Source organism: Molothrus aeneus, chromosome 3 (assembly GCF_037042795.1).
Source record: "Molothrus aeneus isolate 106 chromosome 3, BPBGC_Maene_1.0, whole genome shotgun sequence".
NCBI classification, from domain to species: domain Eukaryota; kingdom Metazoa; phylum Chordata; class Aves; order Passeriformes; family Icteridae; genus Molothrus; species Molothrus aeneus.
This window is the reverse complement of record NC_089648.1, coordinates 31461371-31489096: the sequence shown is the minus strand read 5'-3', so window position 1 is coordinate 31489096 and position 27726 is coordinate 31461371. Positions and strand designations below refer to the sequence as shown.

Sequence of the window (27726 nt, the reverse complement as noted above, 5' to 3'; positions counted from 1 at the left end):
AAATCTGGCACTGCTGGATGCTCTATCTGGCACTCTGCCTGCATGCCAGCACAAGGATGTTGCTTGAAGTGCTTCTGGTAAAAAAAGTCAGGACCCATTTGGTAATAACATGGAGTTAAAAGAACCTGATAGGAAACTATTTTGCTCCAAGTCCCTTCCTCTCAGTTCAGCAGCTGCAGTTTCTGCTGTGTAGTTACTAGAATACAAAAATGATCGTTAAAATCAAGGTTATGATCATACAAGTTTTGTAACACAGATGCAATGAAAATTTTGGGTCATGGTTTTCACATTGCATATAACACTTTCAATGACAAGATTTGCAATATCAGAAAAGTCCTTGACTGAGGGACATGAAATATGCATGAAAAAACACCATCTTCCTCGTGCTTAATTTCTTACTAATTTGTACTAGGAGTCATGGAATACCAGTGTTGGCCTGTCAAACCAGTATCATTTTTCATTCTTCACGGATATCTGATATTTCAGGCATTAATACTGATACAGCTACAATTTTGGTTAAGAATTGTGCTGTGCTGCCACCTTCTGATACAAGATAATCAGCCATTAATAATCCCATTTGTGATATTTGTGGAGGCAATATGAACCTGGAAATAATTAGACAATAAGTTTTTGTCCATTGTCTGTATCTGTACTACAAAAAAATTAATGCGAAATTGTGCATTTACTACACTAAATAGACTTTTGGATGTCCCCTGTCTGAATGAATACATTTTTAAAAGAGTCCACTTGTATCATTTCATTGTTGTAACATGCTCCCAAGTTGTATACCCGTATATAATGGAGTGAGAAGTGGAGAGAGTTCTAGAGCTGTTTAGCCAAGACTGCAGATGTAAATGCCAAACAAACAAGCAGTGAGTATGCCATGGTGCAGTGAGGGCTGGGGGTGGAACTGGTGGGGCTCTGCCCCGGGCTGGGCAGCCAGGGCCCATCCTACTGCCCAGCCAGGAGCAGGGCACCAGGGGGCACCGGGACAGCCCCAGCCCCGGGCATCAGGCTCCTCCCTGGGCACGGACCAAGAGATTTAAGAGATCACTCTCCCTACAGAGCCCTATGGACAAGGGAACAGCAACTCTACTGAGTATGGAGACATATCCTGATATTCTCCCCATCGGGCATAGCTGAAAAACCATTACTTCTATGAAATACCTGCAATTTCTTAAATTTAGAGTCATTAGTAAGCATGCATTGCTACAAGCATCACATAAATATTTTGCACCTCCCTTTCATCTCTGTAACGCAGAAAAGCTGTTTGGAAGATTTAAATATGTTTTTTAATTTGTCTTCATGCAGAATGTCTAATGACAACAATTTCACCAGTTCTCACAGTCCATTGTAGCATTTCTACTTAATAACTGATTTATAATTAAAAGGATATTCTTTTGGAAATAGTAATTGTAAATATGAAAAACTACTCCAGTAAACTTTCATGACAACAGCTTATAACCTCAGAACCTGTTCCCTGAGATATAAACATGAGGTTTATGCATTTTATAACAAAAGTTATACAAGTAAGAATGTTTATTTTAAAATTAAGTTCAAGTAGCACTGTCAAATATTCAAACTTTAAAAATACCAGAATTAAAAGCATCCAGGAATTTTTAGGCATCCATCCACCCACTACAAACATACTTGTCCAAACAGGGCCAAAAGAACTGCTTCTATTACATTTTCTGGTAAAGCAGATGCCAGTTTAGGAGCTGTTCATCTTTATTGAGATTCTGTAATATATTTGTGAATACATTTACAAACCTGACATCCACAGTTTTATTGGATTCACGGTCAAACACCTCAAAAGCTTCTGTAATCTTTTTCTCAATTTCAGCTACTAGGCCATCTGCAAAAAGAAACATAAGAAAAAGAATGATTCACTGAGCTGTTACAACTAATATATTTCCAATTTGAGACTTATGACAGCAGAAACACCAAAACTGATAAAGAGCAGACAGGAAAGGTACTTTGAAAAAGCAGAAGTTATGAAAAATCTCCATTCTAAATGCAGGATCTGTCATTTATATTAGTAATATTGCCTTGCTATGGCTCTGTAGCAACATCAAGTCTGCTGGCAATGGTATGCCTCAGCTTTATGAACACACAGCTCAGGTGTGGATCCTGCCCAGAGTGTGCTACAGCTCGCTCTGGACCACAAGCCTGAGCCCTTCCTGGCTGCCACTGGGCCAGTGGAAGGAGCAAAGCAAACATTGGCCCATGATTGCCCTGAGATGGGGCTGAGTCACTTCATCCAGGCTCCTGCATCCAGGAAAACATAAGTGCTCTCATGTCCACTCAGTTAGTCATAATGTATGAAAAGCTGAGAACCAGGAACAAAGAGATAAGATGTATAAGGTCTGTGCACAGTGAATATGGCTCATGGTAAATAATTCATAGCAAGAGTTTGGAAAGGAAGGACAATCTCAGCAAAGGAGAAGGAGTAATTTGCTGCATTTGCTTTTTATATCTCAATCTCAAAGAATGGGGAAAGCAGAACCACAAGTTATCACAGATATATGTCACATAAGCCAGAAATTGCATTCTTGGGGCAAGCTAAGAACCAGGAAATAAATTCTGAAGAAAAAAATATAAGGAGGGGAATGGGTCTATCTCAAAAGGAAATCTCCCTGGCAAGAAAGCCAGGGTAAAAAAAATAGTAAACTGGTAGCCCATTTATTAGTTTGACTCCAAATGACAGAATATAGGAAGCAAAGTGACGTGAAGTTGACTTCTTGGTCCCTGTGGCTAAACACGGCCCAAAACTCTGTTTTGCAAACCAGCTCCCAGGAGGCAGCATTTCTTAAGCCAGCCCCCAAGCCTCCACAGAGATTCCAGAGGGAAAATCTGAATGACAGCCAAATTGAGATTGGTATGAGGGGCACTTGTTTTCTCATTTTCATACTTGTCTTCTGTATTTTCAATAGAATAAGTAAAACAAAGCTCTCCTCTAGTAGACAATACATTTCCTTCTTTAGCTGATGTGGAATTAAGTGCTGTTGAGCAGCTCAGGCCAAAATTAAGTCACCAGATCTGTTTTCTTACAGGCATAATAAATTCAATACCTAGTTTTCTACAATCCCAATAGTTTGGGAACCCCTGGGACTGTACTGTGCATTAACTTTTTTCATTTGCTTTCTTGCCTTCATGACAGAAATGTCATTTTGCTGACAAAGGGTATCAGAACTGAACATAGCTGAATGATACATTGGCTTTGTGAACTCCCTCTCTTTATCTTGACTCATGAGCTTTTTCATTGTGTTTTTTTCTCCTGTGCAGTTGAGGAGGGCAGAGAGAGGCTGCATAGGGTGCCCGGCCAAGGCCAGCCCATCCCAGGCTACAAGCACTTCAATACAGTGGACTGACCCAGATGAGGAACCTCTTCTGCAAGTAGGAGAGGTACATCCCCTCTAGATGTAGAGCTACAGCTGCCTGCTGCTTTCCATCTGTATTTGGTACTGAAGTCCTCAGAGGATTCCTCTCCCTGACTTTATGCCCCTGATGGAAGCATGGGCAGGTATGTGTGTGCTGGATTGGAGACTGGAGCTCACTGAGGATGAGGAGCCCCTTGCAGGCCCCAGGCACAGGACAAACTGTATTCTTTTCACAGCCTGACAATAATGTCTACCTCTTCTCTGCCTATGTGCCAGTAAAATCCACATTTAATTACTAAAAAAAAAAACAACCCCATAGTTAAATCTAAGTGGACCTTGTGGAAAAGTCCCTAAAGACTCTCAAAGTACTAAATTTGATGGGGTTTTGTTTACTGGTTATTTCAAAGAGTCTTGCATCATGTCTCCCATGTAGACTCAGATTTAGTTCTTGACATCAGGCACTTCAATTGTACACTACAACTTGAAATAGAGAAACATTGAAGGAATATTTATAGCTATATATTCTTGGCATGATGTATGAGACTTCAATAGAAATAAAAATTAGCCAAGAGAAGGCAGGGAGAGATTTTAAGTGCAGGTACTCTATAAGCATCCAGTCTTTGCAAGCTCTTTTCCATGAAGACAGTACACTTTAATCTTACCTTCTGAAGAGGCCTGATAAAGAAAAGTCGTGAAATTAGATGAACCTGATTTAACCTAGGTACCAGATAATCTGTATCTCTTCCAAGAACTGAGAGGAAGTTGTGACTAAGAGCCATATCCCTGGAAGAAAACATAATATACTGTTGTCCTCTCAAAGACTCTCTGTGAGATGAGTAAATATGTAATAAGCTATTGGCTAAATTTGTTGTCTTCCCTCCAGGAATGAAAGCCAAAGATGTTCAACATAGTTCAGGCTGGCAAGGCTGTTGATCTGAAAAATTCTACAATTCACTCTAAACCTCTCTTTGTGAGGGAAAAGTACACGGATTCCAACTCCAGGATAAGAAATTGGTAAAGTTTTAAAATTATCTATTCAAGAGGGGCATCAAGAGATCAGACACATAGTTAATTCAGTGGATGTGGTGCTTTAATGTACTGAAATCGCTCTGTACAAGAAGACTCTCCACCACGGGTAGATCAATGAAAGTTTCATGGACAATGTTCTCGCAGTTTTTCAGAACAGAAATACCTACATTCTGACAGAAGAAGATTTCACTCATTTATTCTACTAACTAAAAAACAATATACAGTGTCAAGGATGGAATTACCTCACTCTCTGTAATGGTTTAAATAAACATTGAAATATAGCATGACAAAAAGGATTCCAATAGCTACATCTATTTATTCCTTCAAAGAAATCCTGTAGGTATGATGTATTATTTCCATTTTTATGCTGTTAAAATGCTTGAGATACTTATCAATATTGTCCCATCCTAATTTATTTTCCTACCACATATGCAATAAGAAGAAAAAATGTCTTAAAATCTATTTCTCAGATACATTAACTGAAAATGTATTCACTATCAAGTTTTCTTTCCTATACCATCCTTTGCTACTTTCCCATTTTGTTTAGTGTGAACTAGATAAACCTCTCAATACTGCCAGTTAAGTAAGACTGACAGAGAGCTGGGACTCCCAAGTTAATTCTGATGGTTCTTGCAGAATGAATTGTCCCTCTTCAGCTTGTCCAGACTTTTCCTCAGCACTCTGAGGCCCATTTGAAGCCAGCTCTTAAGCAGAATACCTGCTTCAGTTGTGACATTTCTTCTCCAAAAAACACATTTTCAGCCTTTGTAGGGAACAGAAACCATTTAGCGAGATGTGGCTCTGCCAGATTCTTGAGTAATGAGAATTTTAAAAAGGGATTTCTAGTTGATACAATTTGCTATATTCTACCATTCACTTAATGTATTAGCTTGCTTTCTTTCCTTCCTAGGGGTCAGTTGCTCTGATGGTTCAGAAAGCCTGCCCTTTCTTTCACTAAAGAGAAAAAATTTGGTATCATAAGAGGTATTCCTTATAAGATAAGAGCATTAAACAACCACTAAAATGCTGGGAGCAGCAACTGTATGTTGCTCACAGGAAAAGATTTAGTCCCAATGCATCCTGATGAACTATTTACACTATGAAATACTTTTAAACTCTTTTTATGTTACTTAAAAGAGTAAAATTAAGGCTTGATTTGTAGAAGTACTGGTGGACTTGATTTTATTACTTCATGTTACTGCACACACCTGGAACATTAGTCTTTATAAACATTAATTTAGGTGTGTTTTAATAAACACACCTATTGTGTGTCAATTTTATATTTAAGCTCTCATTTGCATGTGGATATCTTATCAATTATTAATTACTCCATCCTCTTTCCATAGTACTATGTTGTGGCTACAGGCAGGTGTGAGAAAATCCCTGAGGTCTCTGCCAACAGGAACCCTTTCTCATGTGGGCCTGCCTTGTGGAACTCGTCAGTCTGAAGGGACAAGGGACACAACCAGGCAACCCCAACTCAGTGACAGTTTCAGAGTCATTTACATGTTGTTATTTCAGTGTTATTTAAAGCACTGTTATCAACAGGTCTTTGGTAGATTTCCCCATCCAGTAACTAGGGCTTATCAGCTGAAAGTACAAAATCTTATCAGTGGCTTTATACTCCAGCACCATTCCTTCTCTTTTTCACTAGCCATTATTTCAACCAAAAAAGTAGACAGCAACCTTGGTCCTGTCAGCTGAACTGAGAATGAGATACAAAGATTGCCATGAAGAAAAAGGAACATTCTTAAGAAGGTAATGGAGAGGATGTGATTGTGCAGGCAGCCACATGAAAAACTGTGCACCTTTAAATCCACTGCAATCTGCTCTCAGCTTCTGTCAGCATTCTATTTCTGCTCACAGATACAACTTATTGTTTTTAACCACTCTCTCTACTCTACTCTAACACTTCCATAAGACTCCTATGACCACTCTTGGCATGCTTTTAGGATGAAAGAGACAAACTAAAAACCAAAACAGATTTGCCTTTGATGTTTGCAGACACTGTTTCACATGACCTCTCCCAGAATCCTTTCCAAAACCACAAATGGAAATAGGGGCATAAGAATTGGGGGGGAGGGTTGGGGGGGGGGGGGGATGGTGGGAACAAAACCAAAAACAAACAAACAAACATACCCAAAACTAACAGTAGTTCTAATGAGAAGAAGGGTACCATGTATATTTGCTCATATATAAAGAATAAAAACAGCAAGAGACTTAAGAGACTTCACAATGCAAACTCTGAGGAGGTTATCAATGAGCTCTTATGAGCTCTAATCAGGCTTTTAACCAAGTTCTAACTGGACCATCACCTCGGTCAAGATATTCAAAAGCTGTCACAATACTCAACATCACCTGTACAGGTGAATTCTCAAACACTCTCAAATAAGCTAATCAATTTTATCAAGGCATTGTGTCTCCAGAATAAAAAGGGAAAGCCATCGTGGTCTCATAACATGAAGTCTTGTTGATAATACCATCATTCTGCCACAAACATTTGGGTTGAATTCATAGGAAGTGCAGGGAGCTTGGCTGACATAAAAATAACTCAGAAATCTTGCCCCACCCTAAAGAAGAAAACCTTACAGCATTTAACTAATGCTTTTTAAGGAAATCACTGAGGAGCAGGACCATGGAGAAAACCATCCTGAGGCCACTTGAATCTGACTTATTGGCAAGATCCTTCTGGTCCGTAAAGGAAAAGGCATGCATTAAGTTTTTTCCTACTGACCTCAATTTCTTCTCAGAGGAAGCTAAATGCACAGTCAGCCTAATATGCTGAACCAGCAATTGTATGCCATGCTCTAAAAACATCAAGGTAAGAGAAATATTGTCTTCTCTACTCTGTACCTGCAGTAGCATGTATGATATTAATAAATTAGGTATCAGAAAAGAAAGGAACAATAGGATTAAGCTGCAAGCTTGCAGAATACACAATGTTGTTTCATTGTGTCTTGTGATACATAATTAAGTAATTAAGAAATGTTATCATTGAAGAGTCTGCATTCTAAAAAGACAAATCAAGAAGATTTTGAGGAAAAACAAGAAGTTTATGGAGCTTGATTCCTCCAAAGAAGGGGTAAACCTGTTCCTGAACGGCAATCTAAAGAAAACAGATTGATGCAAAGTATTGATGGCACCTATGGGAAATGCGTCACCTGAGTTCAGACATTTGGATTATGTGAAGAGATAATATACACAGCTTTGTGAAATTTCATATATATCAGCCCCCAAGAATTGACCAAGCTGGTGTCTTCACTGCCTGTATCACCTTCTCCAGCTTGGGGATGCAAGCTATGGCCTGCAGACTCAGGAGAGGGATAATGCTTTCTCTCCTACACAAGAAGCATCCCATGTTATCACAGATTATACTCAGGCAATCTGAATTTTAGTCTGTGTGAAAAAAAAAAGCTTAACTGGTTTACACAGAGGTCACTTTCAAGCATTCCTAAAAATGCAAAGGAGCAGAAATGAAATCTCAAGAACAGCAAAAGCTTTTTCTTTCATGTTTTTCAGAATTGTTGAGAACTAGCCAGGTCATTGCTCCCCATTGCTAATGTTTGTCACAGCATACACCATGAGGTATCCAGATGAGAAGCAAAGCCCATCACCAGTGTGAACCAACAAAACCAAAATCCCACACCCATCATTGTGGATGCGAGCAACCTTGGACAGAGAGCGTCACCTCACGCTGCTGTCACATCTCTTCCCCTAATAGCAGTACAAGTGAGAGCTGAAGTTACCTGGTTGTTTCCACCATAGTAACTGCCTTATGGAAAACTAACAGAGAAAAAAATATTTAAAAATAGATACACAGAACAGAGCCTTCAGAGTGGAACAATCAGAATGATCTTTGCACAGCCCTATGGCACCTGATGTGAACAACAATTAAAAAAAACCTCCAACAGCAAATAGACTTTAAAAAAATCAGGCAAATAATTCGATGTCTGATATTAAGATACAGGCTGTCAGTTTGATGAAGGCTGTGGAAAAAGTTAACTGCAAAAGCTACTTCATATTCTGAGAGAAAAATATTCAACACAATTTTTTCTTTCATAAGATAATTTTTCCTTTACATAAGATATTTGTAACATGGGCAAAATAGTGATGTAAAAAGAAAGCACCATCTTGACTCCAGTTTTGGCGACAAAAATGAAATTATTTTATAGAATTCTGATAGCAATAAAAAAATAATAGTTCAGATCAAGCACAATGGAAATATCTTTATGTCCCGAAGAAGTATATTAATTCATTAAAGCATTATAAAGCAACTGTGCATTTCAACCTTGACATTTAAAAATGTAATAATACATCAATTTGTAAAATATATCTAGTTTGTGCTAGTCTGTTGGCAGCCACTACTGAAGTTACAAGTTGCTAGTCAGTAACTTTTTTACCTAATGAAACAAGAAATTCTGTATATTACTCTGGGTTTTGACTGTTCAGTAGATGGCATTTTAAATGCCACTGCATTCTAATCTACCACAGATTCAGATGTTTCAATACATGTGGGAACCAAAACGAACAAAATTAATGGGGCAATTAACAACTCATTCAACTGATGAGAAACAAAGTGTAGAAACCATTGTTGCCTTGATAAGCAGTCAAGCTTCTAGTTGCTCAAAAAAATTCTTAAACTACTTGACACTGTAACATAGAACAAAAGAGGACATGAAGAATGCCACATCAAGCAGGGGAAGAAGCCATAGTCAGCATCTTCCATCACCTAGAATTTCCAAAGGTGTTTAAACTCATAGTTCACACTACCCCTAAACACAGTTCATACTAAAATGTCACTGATTTGAAAGGGAATAACCACCATTGACAAAGTTCTTGTCCCAGTGGTCTCTCCCCAAAGGTGCTGGAGTCGTGGACAATCCTGTCTACTGCTTTCCCTTCTGAATCAGACATGACTGTTCATCAGCAGGAAAAATATTTATTTCCTTTATGGTACACGTTCCTGTTGGTTATCAAGCCCACTTTAATGATGTCACTTCTGGCTGCTCCTGCAAGATGCCATTATTTTCCCTGGTCTGGTCTGGGCAGACTGGGCCCAATGCAGTTCACAGAGATCATCTGCAGCCTCAGTCCTTGATCATTGATACCTGTCTGCCCTGAGTCATTATGATATAACACCTTCAACAGCTGCTCTATTAAACTTGATTTCCATGTCCTGACCAGGATCCTGTTTGTTTCCTCTGTCCTCAGTCTACATTTTTCAATTCTGTGTTTCTTGAAACCAGGGGATGCAGATGGCAAAGTATGTCAGCATGAAGCCCCAGTGGTACTACAACCACTGCCTGTGCTCTCTACAGGTAATGCATTTGCCCATGAGAATGGAAAAGGGCAAAATATGAGGGATACCCTTGCTAGCTCTGCAAATTCCTCAAGAGATGCTTGCTCCAAAACAAAATTGTCTATATATTGGAGAGGACCAACAAAACATAATTTTCTGTATCTTTGGCTCTCTTCATGTGCCTGCCCTACAGGCAAGGCGAAGAAAATCCTTTCTTCCTGCTGCTCAAAGAGTTTCTGAGCACCTCATTGGTGAGGGCAAGCTCAATCTACACAGTCCTGGGAACTACACTACAAGGAAAAATCATTCCCCTGGAGGCAGCTAGTCTGAGTGATGCACCATAGGTATATATCAATCCATGCACCTCATGTACCCCAGGAAAAGCTCAGCAAAATATGCCCTGATGTTTTACTGTACACAATCTGTGTAGAAATGCATAGATAGATAGATAGATAGATAGATAGATAGATAGATAGATAGATAGATAGATATCACTTCTGCATATATATCTATAGATACTGAACCATCATTCTTCATAAGCATCAGCAGAAAAGCCTGCAATCCTGGGACATGATCAAGGAATACTACCTGCCTATACTATGATGGAGTTCAATGGAGTTCAGTCTTCTCAAACCTGAAGAACTGAGGTTTGATGAGTGAGTGATTTCTTTTCTTTCCTTTTTTTTTTTTTTTTTTTTTTTTTTTTGCGGGGTAGGTGTTCTTTGTCAAGGGTATTTTGGTTTGGTTTGGTTTTGGTTTTGTTTGTTTGGTAGGATGACATGGAAGGCGTCCCTACTTGCACTTCACAGAATGAATTTGTGATTTGATCCACATCTGCCAGAGAGGAGAAATGGAGGTACAGCGGCTGGCTCATGGGTATGACCATGTATCCAGGATGCTGCATGCACCATGTTCCAGGTCAAAGCAATTAAGATGAGACAGAGTCTGGTGGGGATTCCTGAGCTGCCACAAGCCCAGGCAGTGGCCCATAGCAGCACCTAGAGATGGGCTAGCCCAGGTCTTGAAAGTGTGTAGGCTGGGGCCAGAACTTGGCTACAGCTCCAGATTCTCCTGCTGGTTAAGTGTTCTGGACTTACCAGCATGTCCAGGGAAAAAAAAAATTAAAAAGTTGGCCTATTGGCAGTTAAAATTGCAAGACATTCTGACACATTTTCTAATGAGTAATTTTTAAGCCATTCTAGAGTATTCCTTTTACATCTACAAGGAAAATATTCCAGTGGAGGTCATCATCCACTACCTTGCTAGTGATAGTGGGAAGAAACCTTCCCATCAGAAAATGCAATGCAAGTTGTATTCCCACACAGGCAGCTGCAGAGGAAGGTTTTCTGCTCTCTTTTGATCAGCCCGGATGGCACTGTGCAGGGAGATTATTGTGATTACCTCCTTTAGGCAGCAAGAAGTGCACAAGCAAATACCCAGCCCTTCTCCAGCTCCAATTTATTGCAATTTACTGTTGCTCTGCTCCTGCTCCATGGTGCTGCAGACCTGAGGTCCTCCTGCCATGCTCCATGGTCCCTTTCTGGGGGTACCACAGCTCGTGCCCAGTGACAAACACCTTGCTGTGTCACTTCATAGCTCAGTCTTGCACCTTTCCCTGTAGCTACAGCTTAAAGACTTTTATCACCACGAGTACAAAATCTTTCTGAGCTCTGAAATACTCAACAGTGAGAGCTAATGCTCTGACCTGATCTTCTTAAGCACCTTATTCCTTGTGTCCTGACCCACTGTCACCTCACCCCTGTTGTAAATAGTGCAGGGTCATGCTGTGAACTGTAACATACATCTTATTGTCTATACCCTCTGGAGAATACATAACACTGGGAAATAGAAGGAATGCGTGTAGTGGCTGCACTCTGTGTAAGCTCAAACCTCAAATAAAAATTAGGGATAATCTCTTAGAGTTTGAATGAATCTGGAGTCATCATTACTTACAGCAGAAGCACTTGGCAGTCCTCCTGAGCATCTTTCATAATACAGCAGCACCTACCCTTGCCCTGGGGATTTCTCTCTTCCCAGATTTCACACAAGCCTGCTTGTCCACACTTTCTGCATTTGTTGTTGCAGAGACCTTGCAGAAAAGCCAGTTTCTTCTTTTTTCACCCTAGTATTTGGTCAAATGTTGAAATAGATTCTTTTTTCCACAAGTCCATTTAGCCTTTTTGCACTTTTTGGAAGGAAGTTTGATGACATGGGCCTCAAGACCTTGGAATGGGAAAGTTACAGTGGTTTTACAGGACAGAAAAAGCTACTGACTCATGGATTACAGAGACACATATTTTCATTTGATAAGCTGTCAAACATTTTATGCCAGAAGTAGCTGTTACATTTTTAAAGCAACAATAGAGGCATAGCATGAAATGTTCCACTGCAGCTCTCAGGACCTGGCCCTGCCTGTCTTCTCTTCCCAAGCAGTCAGACATAGCCACACTACTTGTTTCACAGGCCTCACAACTGTTGCAGATGATTACTTTGGAAGCAGTATGCAATAAGGACTCTTAAGAAGAATCATGTATCCAAATTGGACCTAATTGGTCTCAATTATGACCTGAATTTCAGCCAGCAAAGCACAGCCTCATTTTGCAGCTAGTCAACTAGCAGCTAAGTCTGACTTCACAAAACCTGGGGACATTTACACAGGTCCAGCTCTAACTGCAAAGCTCTCCTGCTACCTGGCATCCACAGACAAGTTGCCAAACAGTTGCTATTGCATGCAGCCAACACTGAGGGCAGTGAAACAACATGCTTTGTCACACTAACTTGCAAAATGATGGGGGAAATCCTTTTAATACAAAAGATCTTCTCTTGAAGAGATGTGAAGCAGATGATGTGATGTGATGACTGGAGAATCATCCAAAGAAAGCAAGGAAGTCCATTCTATGCAGAGATCTGGATTGCTTTCTGCACACCTGTGATTCATAGGTAATATGCAATGATTATCTTATACTTCATGATGTTGTCCTTCCTACAGTGAAGTGAAAGAAATGTCAGTGCTCAACATTAGTTAGCCTGCAAAGAATAACAGTGATACTTCTTTTAAGTCAATACCAGCTGCATACAGGGTCCCTTTTCACAAGGCAGAGATAAATTCAGCATAAATCTCCATTAGAAATGTCTCACACATCCCTGAAATCACAACTCTGGCAGTTGCACCAGCCAGCACTCTTGTGGCAGCTCAGAGCTGGCAAAAACAGTAATCTCATTGCAATTTTTTCTATATCCCTCATCTCAGGCACACCTGGGATATAATGAAAGAGCTGTGTCTAGCCCATACTTACATCCTCTTTTATCCCCAACAGCAACCTACCCTGTGAGGATATATAGCTCTCCTGGTGATGCTGAGTCTTGCTGTATCTCCAGCTGCAGCTGAAAAACAGCAGCTTCCATAGGCTGTGACACTGGCAGAGCACAGGTCTGCTGCTGTGCTGTGCAGTCACAGAAGGCATCTGTCATCTGTCTCCATTTCTCCTGCACTCTCCACAGTGCTGGCCCCGCAAGCAGATGGCAGAGCTGCAAAGGACAGCTCTGACACCCGCATATGCACCAGACCAAGTTCCACCAAAATGTGGCAATGCACATGCTGCTGTGGGACCCAATAAAGCAGCTCACTCTGCCAAGGATGTCCCTGTGGGACAGTCCCAACAGGGAACCATGTCACTTGTCACTGACAATGCACGCTTGATTGCATGTGTGGCAGCAGCAAATATCTCCTAAATTGAATATTCCTCCTGAACTGCCTCTGCACACAATCAGTGGTCCAGAACCAGGCACCAGAATCAACTGGATCTGAGAAGTAATTGATTTTAAACATTAGACATTATGAAGTTTAACTGCAGTACTACAGTACTGCACTAGAACAGAGCAGTATGTAAATGTTCTTCTTTTGAATCTGCAACATAATGGTAGAATGAGGGGTTTAAGTATGACTTAATACAGGCTGTTATTATGTAATATATTAGAAACCCTTCAATTTGGTGTCTTAAATGGGTTTAAAAAAATTGTTTCTAGACTGGTTGCAATTCCATCTGCAGTACTCTGTCTTTGCCCAAGCAAAGGAAGACTGTTAGGGTGAAACAAAATGGCAAGGAATTACAGGGGTTTGCTGCTGCAGCTGCTTGGCTTTTAAGGCACTGCCTTGAAAGTATCGCTTACAGTGCTAAATCACTTCCTTTACATACCATGAATGAATACAAACCTCCAATTTTCTTTCTGTTTACCTAAGAGTAATATTCTGAATTTGAACAGCATTTCAGCTGACAACTGACATATACATTTAACATCAATAGGGAATAAGACACTTCTGGCATTCATCATTTCAGGCAGGCTAAGCTAAAGGAAAAAGTTAGCAAACTTGGAAAAGAAGTACACAAGCTGTTCAAAAATGAACTTCAGAATTCATTTCTAATTTTCCTGACCATCCAGAACCAGAACCTCCTGTGAGCTTACACCAGTGACACGATAATCCTTACCATTTTTAAGATGGTACTTGGAGAGCTTTTGAAGGTTATGACTCTGTACAGCCCTAGGCTGGATTCAAGAAAATCCCTTCCAATGTCACATTCATAAGGCTGTCACATCCTACCCACACCCTGAACAGCATTGAACAGCAACACTGAACAGCAAAGACAATACATTTCCAAAAAGTTGGGAGTCTTTTCCTAAAGTTGGGCATTGACAGTTTAAGGCCATTTATAAAATACTGCTGGGACCCATCAGGTAGCACACAGTCCTGAGGTTGGTGTGGGACCTCCAGCCCCTCCCTGTACCAAGAGCTTTTACCAACACCCCTGTCTGCATGGCCACCTCCCAGCTGGGGGCTAAACACTGGCTCTGACAACAGGTTCATGTCACATTTCTGTTATCCAAAAAACCATTTTCCTTCCACAATCTTTTGCCCAACACATTTTATTGCCAATAGCAACAAAGCAGTATCTGTTCACACAAAATACAGGTACTGCTAAGCTGAAAAAAGCCTCCCAACCCCTCAGATCTCAGAGTAATTAGTATGTAGACATGGAAATTCTTAATAACATGTTAACTATTGTTGGAAAGATAATTTGTGGGAGTTCTCAAGTTCAATGGTTGGCATTGTTGAAAAGACAAAAAAGTTTAAAGCCTTTCTTTGCACACCATCCAATTTTTTATGCACTAAATCAGCTAGAAGTAGAACCAAACTAAAAAATTTCTGCCGTTTTATGCACCATGGAAACAAGAAACCTGTCAATCTGCAATTACCTATTCTACATCCATTTGAGATCAATTTCTGCTGTGGGAGTACAGCCAACAGGTTCAGATCTTCAACCTGTGTTTGTCATGGGAGATTGACATAGTTTGTTTTTTGTTTCATTCTCAAATAAGTACAAATATTAAAACATAAATCAGATTGATGTCAGGGTGCATGTCAAGGTGCATTGCAGTCTAATAAAGACTATAAACCTTTCTTCTCATGTAATTTCTTACAGCAATGTCAACAAGAGGATATAAAAATATTCAAAGCGTTCATCTATAAATTCCACTGTGATAAAACTGCACAGTGATTTCCTAAGTAATCTCATATATTCGGATTTTCTTCTAAAGCTGAAATACTTCTTGCTTGAGCCCTATGAAATATACTTATTTTTAACAGCTCATACTAATTTTGTATTTTTTCCTCATAAATTAAACACTGCCACTTTTTAAACTAGAGATAATTTGTCTGATGGATGACTTTAGCCTGAAGGTTTATTGTGTTTAATTCAGAGCTTTTGTACCTTTGAAATGCTGCTGCTCATTTGTGAAACTCTCAAAAATACATTTTAAAATCCTTAGTATAAGAAGTTCTTAAAAGAACTCACATGCTTCAGCATCATGTGCATCATCCCTTTCAGTGGGATTCCCCTAAGTCATGCACAGCTTAAGTGCTTTTCTGTGTTGGGTTTGAAACTTTCATGTTAATTAAGAGTGCTTCAAGCAGAATTAATGGTTATGACTGCCTACAGTGCTCACAGCAGCTACAAGGCTCTCTCAGCTTTGACTCAAAGCATTTAAACAGAATGAGCAGTGATAGCACATTTTCAGTATCTCTAGCAATACAAAAGGCAGGCAAAGCCAGGTGAGGTGATGTGGACAGGAAGGTTTAGATCCTCCTTCCAGGCACGAGGAGATTCAGCAGGGCAGACAGGCGTAACTCTGCTTCTTTGAAAGAGGGGAGTAGTTAAATGTGTAACTAGCTCTTCCCAAATGTTACCTCCTGTATCTCTGATTTCACCAGTATGCCAGGCAGCAAACTGGGCCAGGCAAAGAGCAGACATGTATGTATGACTGAACACACTGTTACTGTATTCACATACTAAAATAGGAGTGAAAACTCTTTTCCAAGATCCACATGACGGTGTGTCTTCATCCGTGGCACAAAGAGGTTTTGTGAGGCCTGATTACAAATTGCTACCTAGAACTAATCATTTACCAGAGAAAACCATCCTTGCAGAACTGTTACTCTCCATAGGTCTTCACAGCAGAACCAAGCAACTTTCTGGGGACACCTCTTATCCACAACCAGGTATTTGGTTCCATACAGGTGTAAGTGGGTGAAGTAGCAGCTCAGCTACTATTCAATATACTTCCCTTTGGATTAAAATTCATGACTTATTAATGGCATTTTAAGTATGCACTATCTGGCACAAAGAATATGGTCTTTGAAAAACTCTAATACCGATCAATTACATAACATTTCCATAACGATACAGGAACACTGAAGCGTTTTCTCCTTCATGTACTTTCATGTGATTTTTTTTAAATCCCAGATGGAGAATAATTTGTCTTCAGTCTAGTTGTACTTGAGGCACTACCAGTCTGACATTTTGCTTTCAGGTTCTAACAACATCAGTACTGAGATCAGAAGTATTAAAACTTAGAAAATCTGACATGTTATGTCAAATTACAAAGACAGTATCTGAGAGCAAATGGAAGAACAGACAGACTGAAATAAGTAGCAGAAAAGGGGAAAGAAACCAAATTATAGGAGGGAAGATAGAGACAAATGTACAAAAGTGAAAGATTAAACAAATATTCTAGAATAATCAGATGGGTGTGAAGAAAAAACATTAAACATTGTTGAAAGCACAAACGTAGGGATATAAATTCAGACATAAAACATGTAGCTACATACAGTATGGGCATGGTCCCATTAACACTTATGCACATACAAGATTCTATTTGCAACATTTGCATAAGCTGGAGGGTAATACTCATGCGAGTAACATGTACAAGAGGTAGCAGGATTTGGCCTCCCACTGTTTTTCTTTGTGTACATCATGTATCTCTGTAAAACATTTAAGCAGGCATTTCAACTTCGAAGAAGACTGAACTTGGAAATAATAGGACCTAAGGGAAACCTTTCCAGGAAAGCTGGTGGAATTACAGTTCTGCAAAGCACCAAGAGGAATGCCCTAAGGACTAATTATTTGACAATACAACTAATGGTATTACTTCGAAGCATAATAAAGTTAAACCTGCAGCTTGCATAGATGTGGAGTACTTGCTGGAGAGAAGCACAATGGTTGTGTGAATCCAGAATCAGGGAATCCTAATTAACCCTCTAACTGCTATCAGCAGGAAGGCTAACAGCAACTCTGAAGTGGTGTAAGTGACTTAATCCTAAGGGATTGCCTCTGTTAATGAGACACTGAGTGTTAGCTGTCCTCAGCCATGTTTACAGTAATGAGGCACCTTTATAAGGCAATAAACAACTGGTTTGCCTAATAGCAGGCTGGGATTCTGCTGAGTGACAGAAGCTACTGTCCCAGTGACATGAGTTATTGTCCTCATCCTACAGATAAGAAACTAAAGTCCAGCATGTCACTTCCCATGATCCACTGGTCGGGCCAGAGATGGAGTTTATGGGTCAAGGTCGTTTAGGATGACACTACAATTCTCCTCTAGAAGATGACATCTAAAACTCTACTGGGAATAGTGTTTTATAGGATGTTAAAAAACATGAAGCATAAAAAATCCCCAAGAGGGTCTGTCTTTAGTAATACAATAATTAAACTTCTTTAAAAGTATTCTCATTTTGAAACTACAAAAAAAAAAAAAGGTCTTACAAGTCTTTAATCAAGCAATCAAAAATCCATGACCTTCCTTCTCCAAAAGTTTCTGGCTGTGGCTTGACAAAACAGCACAAAATCTCAATATTATCCATATGGGTACCCAAAATATATGGAACCAGGCTTCCCAACACTACTTCCCTCATCTCAGATGGTTTGGCAGACTTCTAGGCTATTATCCTATCATTTCTATCCACCTCTGCTACTGTGCCTCAGCTTCACTTGCACCACTAGAAAGATGCAAAAGATAGGCTTCCACAAGACTAAACAAAAATTAAAACAAATTTTAAAAAAACCACTTTAAGAGCAGTCCTCAAGGAAGCTACATGTCTTACTGTTTAATTTCTTCGAGATATCTATGTTGCAAAGTGTAGCTAGAAATACTTCTACAAAAATCCAATTAGTCATTTAGCACCATCCACTGCAACCACTTAGACAAGACTTTTCTGCAGCATACATTGTTTCCGAAAAAATATTAAATAATCCATTGATTACATTATTTCAATTATTACAATGTCAGACTTCATAAACTATTGCAACACACACAAGTTTAGTTACAGAAAGGATGGATTTCAGAAGTCACAATATTGTGGGCTTTACAGAAAATATGTTTTCCTTGAAATGATACTGAGATATCCTTGAAGAAGGAATTACCTCTAGCCTATAAAATAGAATTTCTGGCAACACTCCATAAAGCAGAACACAGTGGCCTCTAAAAATAAGCCATGGTGCTATCAGGAGCACAGATTACTTTTTTTCTGGCAGAGAGAGCCCAATGCATCCAGAAACGACTGTAAGAGGCCACAATCAGCCAGCAACGGCTGCCCTGGCAGCCACCCTATGCCATGACAGGGGGGTCAGCCTTGTCACCATCCAGCCTGGGCATACCCTGTGTGGTGGCAGCACCACCGTAAGGCTGCCAGCACCAACAGGAGGCTGGTGGCATCCCCTGTGGCAGGGAGTGCTGCAGAGCAGCCCCTGCCCTGAGGCAGAGCCAGCAGTGTGGCCGCCGTGAAGGGGATGGGCAGTCAGTGGGTGTATTTCTGTTTGTGTAAATACGCACGTGTGTATATTTCATATACACACACCGATATACACACATCCATGCACAATGTGCACGAACAGCTTTGTGCACGTACATATCTAATATCACAGAATGAACTGAGCAGGAAGGGATGACAAGGATCACTGAGTCCAACTCCTGGCCCTGCACAGGATCACACCAAGGGCCTGAGAGCACTGTCCCAACACTTCTTTAGCTCTGCCAGGCTGATGCTGTGGCCCCTTCCCTGGGGAGCTGTTCCAGTGCCCAACCACCCTCTGGGTATAGAACCTTCTCCTGATACACAACCTAAACCTGCCCTGGCACAGCTTCAGGCCTTTCCCTCGGGTCTTGTCACTGGGCACCACAGGAAAGATATCAGTGCCTTCCCCTCGGGAGGATGTCAAAGACTGCAATACACACACACACACACGCACACACAAACGCACGTGTGTGTGTGTATGTATGTGTGTATGTATGTATGTATGTATGTATGTATGCACTTCAGTATGTGTAAATGTGTGTCTGTGTCCCCCGGTGCGTGTCCGTGTGCCTCTGCCCCGGCCAAGGCTGCCCGCGCCGCCGCCGCCCCTCCCGTCGCCCGAGGCCTGCGGCGGGCGGGCCTCACTCGGTGGCGCCCGGCCCCCGGCCCGTCCGCACGCCGCGCCAGAGCGAAGGGAGCCCCGGCCGCGGCCTTACCCTCGCCCTTCTCCTCGCTCTCCGCCATGGCCGCAGCGCCGCGCTGTCGCCATGGCGACGCGGGCCTGCTCGGGGCCTATCCTCACAGCGCCGGGGGTCGGGCGTCGCTCCCCGCCGGGCTCGGGGTGTCCGAGCCCCTGGTACGGCCCCACTGCTCCCCTCCGCCCTTCCAGGCAGCCATCGAGTGAACCCCTTCAACCTGCCTCTGCAAAGGACTCAGTGTCTCTTAAAAATGCAGCTTTCCCCAGCAATTGCGGAGATTTACATGTGTCTGAGCTTTAGAAAGTGAAAGAACATTTTATTCTAAATGCCATCACGCCAAAACAGCTAAAATATTCTGTCTTAGTGATATTAAATAAAACTGTGCAGTTTAAATTTAGCTGCGAGTTTTAGCAGACAGGCTTGCGATGCCTGGGTCTTCTGACTCTAAAACAACTGTGAAAGTAGAAAAAAAATACAAATATTAATATTCTGGCAAGATGCAACCATATATTCCTAGAAAATAAATATTTATGAAATTTCTAGAGCTAAAACCTTGTCCTCATTACAGCAGGTGCTTGTTTGTCAGATGTTCAGTTTTGCAAAGCCTGCGTGGATGACTCCTCCTCACACACTCAATTCCACCTCTCAAACAAACAGTTAATGATGTTCTCAGTATTCATGGAAGCCTGAAATTTAAAAAAAACGTGGAGCACAAACAGAGCTTCTTTGATTTTAAAAAAAATCCTTTTTTAGAACATTTTAACATTTGCTATTTGTCTTTCAGCCACTTATTTTTGCATTTTTTATTGAACATGGCTCAGAGTAAAGAGGTTATAATAGATACCCAATAGAATACATCTTTATTCTATTGGGAAAACAGCTGATTATGCTCTCTAACAAAGCTGATCCCTCTGAAAGGTTATCTACTGACTTGAGCAGTTTATTAAAAGTAACTAAATATTTCAAACTACATGTTTGACTACAGGAGTACAGATTTGTTTCCTTTCAAATTGCTAACAGAAATTTTGGTGAGAATAGCATGGCAGATGAATTTAGAGGATGCAGCAGCAGAAGAAAAAACCTTTATCTTTCAGTCTTAGGGGGGTCGTATTTCTGATTCCCTTGACCCCTCCACACAGAAAACTTGTCTTTCCTGATTGAGGTCTATGGTAGTGGGTCAGTCACGTGTTTGAAGTGGGAGAAAAGTACAAAATACATTGTTTTGGCAAGGATGCACCTCTCTTACCACTTCTCTCCCCTACCCCAAATGTAGAATTTCATGTTTTTGAATACTGTGCCCAGCATTAGATTTCTTATATAATTTTCCACATCATTCATCATAGGACACTTATAGCTCTTCTACAAATGCTACACTAATTCAAAATATTTACTACATATTCCTAAAAAAAACTTAATAAAATCCTGTTCTAGTTACTTGGGTTTTCATGACAAATCCATGCCCAAAATATTAACAGCTCTTAGCTTTAAAATAAATACAAGTGTTGCATATTATGCATATTTATTTGAGATCATTGCATGTTCATAGTAGATTTTGAAAGGAAGTGAGTCACTGCAACTGTGACGTGGTAAGACAATAACTCCACTTGGGCATCCTCCTCTAACATCTTCCCAGCAATTTCTCCAGAACTTGCACTTGGCTTTCCTCATTGACAGGAATGTGTCCTCCAAGAGAGATGTTAAAAAAAGCAGTGTGTAAAGGCTGATGAAGGAAGGGGAAATCGTGAAGTGTACCACAGCTATGAGATGTCATTTACACCACAACATCTACTTGCTGTAGTAGCTGCTGGCTCTGACCCTCGTGAGCTGCTAGAACAGCTCCTTGGGGAAAGTGTTGTTGTGAGTATATAAAGGCCTTGCTCAAATCCCGGATGTTTGTATCAAACTTGTTAAGTTTGATAACTTTAGCCTAGCTACAGAATCTTCACTGACTCAGAGCTCATACAAAGTTCAGCAAACAGCATTTTGCACTGTCCTGCCTGTGCTGTTGAGATTCCACTCGGGACAATTACTGTAAATCAAAGTGATTCATTTGCATTGTCCACTCTAGCCTGGAGTTTCTTTTTGCTTCAGTAGCTTGCAGCCAAGTGTCCTTATTCTCCCAATTCCTAACACATCAGGCTTTGGAGTCTTGCCTGTCTCCAGGAGCAGAACAAAATACTGAATGAGAAAGCATTTCAAAATGAGAACTCACTGCTTTAAAATTTCCTGGCAATGTATCTTGAAAAATCTATGTAGGGAAAAAAATGTTAACAATTATAATGCAGATCAAATACCTGATATATGGACCTGAACCACATAGCTGCTTCCCTTTTAACTTAATGCACAGATACCTCAAACCAAGGGTATGAGTGGGCTGAAACAACTAATCACATTTTGGCACAGACAAGTACAAAAGGAAACCCAGAACTACTAATTCAACAGCTTGAAATATCAGCTGCTGCATGCAAGATCTTTACAGAGCTCCTCTGAAGAGAGCATACCCTTTTAAAATTGTGATTTTTCATTTTAAAAATGTCAGAAGATATCTCAGGAAAATTATAAAAGAATCCAGCATCATCGATATAAAGCGTGAATCCACTGAAGTCTCATAGACATAAGGTTCCCTTACCTCCACTCCTAATTTCATCACATACATTCCTCTCAGCTATCAGGGTCCTATCACACATTTTGCATATTCTCCGTGCATATGTTCAGAAATGTTATTCAGCAATAAAAACAGGTCTAAACTGGGAGAAGTGATGTAAAAGAGAGAAGTTCAAGGAGATATAATAACATCCTACAAAGCTGTGTCCCCCCATGGCTTCGGGACTGCAAGCATCTCAACACATCTGTGCTCCAAACATTTGCCAAAGACCTTCACTATAGGACTGACTCTGTGGGTCCTTGGGGACCATATAATTGAAGGCACAAATAAGCCTATTCATTTGTCCTTCACAGAGAAAGTAGGTGGATAACTATGATTTTGTGGCAGGGCTCGTACCTATAGCTCCTCTGCAGCAAAATGGGTACAGCTGTGCTGTTTAGAAGGCATTTCCATGTCACTGTATCCTTTTTTACCAGTGTGACATGAATGACCCAAGTGTACCTTCATTCCATTCTTCCTCTGGGATCAGCAGCTGATTTCAGTGACTCAGAAACAGACTCTTCAAAACAGAGTATTATCTAAACATTAGCTGTTCACCAAATGTTACACAGTAACCAGATAAAAATGAGAAAAAGACTCTGTCTTTCCTTGCCTATACCGTATCTTTCCTAATATCTTTAAAGAATTTAGGTAAATTACACTTGAGAGCAGCTACCTCTTTCCTTCATGTGTAGGAGGGGAAGACAGCTTCTCCTCTGGCTTGTTCTCTTTGTAACTGCAGGCTTTGATCCTATGCTTGGAGTAGATGAAGAGAAGCCTAACAGAGTGGGCAGAGACAGACATACAGGCATGCCCTCCATTATTTCCTCTACCACTGACCTCTTCCAGGCTGCTGGTATATTTGGATTAACCTTACCTGTCATCATTTTGCTTTCTTTCAAAAAATGAATTCTTCCTGTTCTCACCTACAGAACAGCAAAAAGTACATAAATTATACATAAAAGTGCATAAATTGGCTTAATTTTTTAATATAAATAATAAACCTAGAAGCCCAAAATCTGACCTCTTAAATAAAATGTCAGCGTATGATTCCTTCACACATATGGAGTTCACCAGTGCTGAAAGGAGAAGATCCAAGTCTTCTCCTTCCTTCCTTCCCTCCTGCTGGGTGCATATCTTCCTTCTACCTTGTGCTGGCTCTGCCATTCACTGAGAGCAAATATAAGTCAGAGAGGTAGTAAAAATACAATCCATTAAAAAGTGAATAGTGTTCTGCCCTATTAAGAAACTCAGAAAAGGATCTGACAAGCATTTCAATCAGCACATCCAGGAAGTTGGACCCTGCAATTAGAAGAGAGGAAGAAGTAGAGGGGAAGGCAGGAAGGGTGAGATGTTCTTTTGGATGGAAAAAGCTCAGTGGCTGTCTGAGTCCATAAGTAAAACACTGAAGGAAGAAAGGGGGAAAATCAAGTTTGAAGGCTGCTGATGATAGCAGCATCTCAAACCCTTCTCAGTCCATGGGATGGCCTTGGAACTGTCCTGGCAAATATCTCTTACTGCTCACGTACAGCTACTATCCTATGGATCTTTAGCTCCTCCTGTCCAGCTTCAACAAAGCTGCATTTGAGGAAAAGTGACGGAACATACAATAAAAATGAGTTGCTAGAAAAAAGGAAGCATTTCTTTACTGCAGCAATATTCTTCAATGTCAAGGAGCTGCTGGCAGTTCTCAGCCTCTGGGACTATGCCTAAAGAGCTGCACCAGAAAAAAGCTCTTTCTTTTATGTGTAAGTGCCAGGATACTGTTCCCCATCCCACCCAGGCACAGAAATGGCCCTAGAGATCCATATATTTTAACCTTCAGACTTTATTACCATTAATTATATCTGGAAGTGAAGCCAGGATCCCCAAGAACACGGCAGCAGGAACAAAACACAATCATCCATCTGCCTAGCAACATGGGTTGCCATGAGTACTTCTCCCCGTGCTCCACAGGCAGCAGGGGCTCGCCACTAAAAGCTAAGCCAAGCTCAAGAACCCCTTGAAAAAGGGCAAAGAGAGTCTGCTTCCTCAGATTAAGACATTCCATCTCCAAGACCTTCCTCTGGAGCCTAGAATGTGTCAGCCAGCAGCCTGAAATTTGGAAATGAGGGATTTCTGGAGTACTGAAAAAAATTCCAGTGGAATTGCTCTCACACGAAGCAAAAGCAATGACGTTGGGAACATCAGTGCTGTTAAAACTCCATTCTTCTCTTCTCTTCTTTCTCTATTCTTTTGAGAAAGTTCTTTCTATGTTTTAATACCATGCCAAAAAAAATTCCCAATAACATACTATCAAATCACTGACTTTTCACACTTACGAAGAAAAGAAGAGAAACCTGTGAGTGGTACTGAAGACATGGAATTACTTTATAACATCCCTAGCTCAGCAGATCTTTGAATCACAAACCATTTGTAGGAGGCTCAGAGACAGTATTTAAGATAGTCATTTGTGTGGTTCTCCACTGCGCACCTGCTTCAGGCCTCATTAGAAGAAAGGATACTCAAAGAGACAGGTTTTGATATGTCCAAGAAGGTTCATTTTGCTGATCTTAGAAAAAGCAAAAGATTACTTGATAATTATTTAATATTTAAGGGAGCCACCCTGATATTGTGGTTATCTAGAAGCTATTTAAAAATAGAGATTTATGAGGAAAACAAATTCAAGGTTTCAAACTGACATTTCAACAATTGTAATTGAATGGGACTCTTGAATAATGGAATTATATTCATGTTACCAATATTGTGGAGATAACCTTTAAAAAATAGCTCTTACTTTGTTGTTTGCTATATCATAACATGCAATTTAAGAGTATAAAGGCCATAGCAGAGATAAATAAGCCCAAAGTGCATTTTACAAAGATGTCAACCATGACACAGAAGTAGTTAACCTTGGCATGGGAGAAGGAACTAAAGGTTATACATCTGAATGATCATATATGGCCCTTAATCAGTTGAGGCATGATATAGTACTTTTTAATACTTAGAAAAATCTTCCTAGCTCATGAGTAGCACAACTACTTCCTTTTCTATCACCTGTCAAGATTATTTGGGCATGAAAATGTTGCTCTACTCACTAAGATAGTAATAATCAAAACCAAAATGAACCTGGGTATAGAAAATCTAAGCACTTCTGATTATTCTACTTTCTTCAGAATGCAAATCTTCATTTATTAAAAAAATTTAGACCATCTGCTTGTGAAGATTATGTTTGGATAACTGATGTAACCCTATCCTTTTAAATTTACAGTAGGATAGTGAGGGAGAAAATCATCTTCCATAACAAGTCCTGTTACCATGTTCAGGATTTTACTTTACAAGTCTGACCCCACTACCTGCTCAGGTTAACTTCAGAATTTCAGTGGGAATAAGGTTGAGGTCTGGGGGACTGATCTTAATTCACAATTTATTCATCTCCACTAACACAAATGGCAAAGGATTAAGCCTAGTGTTATAGCATAAGCACCACCTTAATTCTCATTCATCTCAGTGGTATTTTATTCAAAAGACTAATTGCATGGCTAGCTTGTTTTTCCAGGTTCATTAATTTCATTTATTACTTAAATATAAGCTTTAACTTTGCAGATATCAAACGTATTTCTATATTTAAATAGTTAACTCTGATCTAACTAGGGATACTGCACAGAGTATGTTTTGTAGACTTCCAATACAGACTTACTATCGTAAAATGAAAGTTGCTTTGAAATAAAAATACTTTAAAATACTTTGTTATTTTAAGAGCGGGAAAAAGAAACAGAACTAATACACATCCCAGAAATATTTTCTATACCTTCAGAATAAGAAAGAAATTGAACTCCTATTTGATTCCCTCATGAGGGATAGGGAACTTTGATGCACTGTGGCAAGATGATATATAGCTGTATTAATGAAAATCTAATCTGTGCTCAGAGACTTTGCACGTTGGCTATAAATGTAAAATATTCATACCACAATAGCCTGTTAGACTGTCAAAAGCTGAAGTTCAGCCAATTTTACCAGAAAGAGTTGACATTTTGCTATATTCTTCATTCTAGGGAGCTGAGAAAATAAGCTATCAAAACCACTCCTCCACTTGTAAATTTTGCCAGTGCAACTATTTAGATATGGCATAAATCTAGAAATAGGAAGTGTTTGTCTACTGCACCATTTAGACACAGTAACTCAAACTAAGAGCAATAACAAATACTTCAGATTGGTGAGTTTTTGTGTCAATGTGCCAGGACAAGCAGAGGCATCACCTCTTTTTGCATCACCTTCTCTGCCATGACCCAAGGAACAGTCATGAAAGGATCTGAGGAGAAAACTGATTCAGCTAGAAAATACTTTTGTTTTTTGGTTGTGGTTACCAGGTTGTGAGCTGGGCCAGTGTGGCAGAAAGGAGAGTGTAAAAACAACTGTCAGGGGCGGAGGAAACACAGACCTGCCACTGAGGAGCAGCCTGACACTTTCAGTGCAATCTCCAAGAAGGGGCCTGTGGCCTGTGTTCCGTCAGTGGCTTTGCCTTCTCCCATCTCAGATGGCTGCTGAACTATCTTCCAGTCATGCTCCATTCACATAAAGGTGCACCAAGGAAGCAAAAGCAGGGCTTGGAAAAAGAAACATCATCATTTATTAGACTAGCTGACAGAGCTGAGAGAATAGAAAACCCAAAACAACAACACAGTGGTTTTGGACATATAATCCCTTTTTCAGCTCTGAAAAGAAACTGCATCCCTTCAACAGAGTGCATTGGTCATCATTTCCAAATAACTGTAGCTTAATTACGTTACCTCATTTGGATTGTTGGAGTGAAATGGCTAGGTGGGGGCAGCAAGGTAGAGGCGAGTGTTTGCAAAGGAATACATGGTAAGGACATTAGCCTTGGGGGACTAAAAGACAAGCAGTTATCACATGCAGAGCCCTAAGGAGCAGGGAAAACTGCAACGTGCTAAGTGCTAAACTGATTTTAACAGACACCGCAGATAGCTGCAAATAAAGGAAACTTAACAGGAAGAGGCACTTAAGCATCCCGATAAAGCCCTTTAAATTGTCTTTGGTTTGGACATTCAGAGCTATATCATTTAAGAATTTATGAAACTGTGCAATGAACCACACCAGGGAAATGACAAACAACCTGGAAAATAACCCAGGAAATACAAATTGGCCACAAAGTACTAAGGGGTTATTACTGTGTGAGATGAGTTCTCATTTGCTGAATAGCCACCTAAAGACATGCACAGTGTAATGTAGGGAGGAACAACTGCTTAAGCCGTGGCTGCTGATGAGACAGTTGCTTGTCAGGCACACTGATCACACACAAGTCAATAAGATTATTCCAACATATAAAGATTTATAGGAAAGCTGTGATCAATGATCTCCTCACTTAAGGAACTTATGTCTAAGACTTCACAGGATAGTAAAAATGGACTACTTAATATATACATAAGTTTTACCTGCTAACTGAACTTTCCAAAGTGGAAATACAAGTTTAATAATCCATCTGAAACTCTGGTCTGTAAACCCTAGATAGATAAACTCTTCCCAGTTCTATTTCATTAGCACCCTGGTTT

The 27726-nt window shown here is 40.3% G+C and overlaps 1 protein-coding gene across 5 annotated transcripts in view; it reads right to left on the bottom strand.

The window, feature by feature from the left end:
* Positions 1 to 19623, bottom strand: part of EFCAB2 (EF-hand calcium binding domain 2) — a 32765-nt gene extending 13142 nt beyond the window's left edge. For 2 of the 5 annotated variants that reach the window (XM_066546614.1, XM_066546618.1), the window contains exons 1-4: positions 19552 to 19623; positions 12487 to 12635; positions 11662 to 11931; positions 1771 to 1855 (exon numbers count right to left, since the gene is read on the bottom strand). In XM_066546614.1, the coding sequence (XP_066402711.1) occupies positions 1771 to 1855; positions 11662 to 11692 (116 nt within the window). In that variant the 5' untranslated portion in view covers positions 11693 to 11931; positions 12487 to 12635; positions 19552 to 19623. Of the gene's footprint in view, positions 1 to 1770; positions 1856 to 11661; positions 11991 to 12486; positions 12636 to 19551 lie in introns of those variants that run through there. The other 3 variants (XM_066546616.1, XM_066546615.1, XM_066546617.1) reach the window with 3 other exon arrangements.
* Positions 19624 to 27726: the final 8103 nt, after the last annotated feature.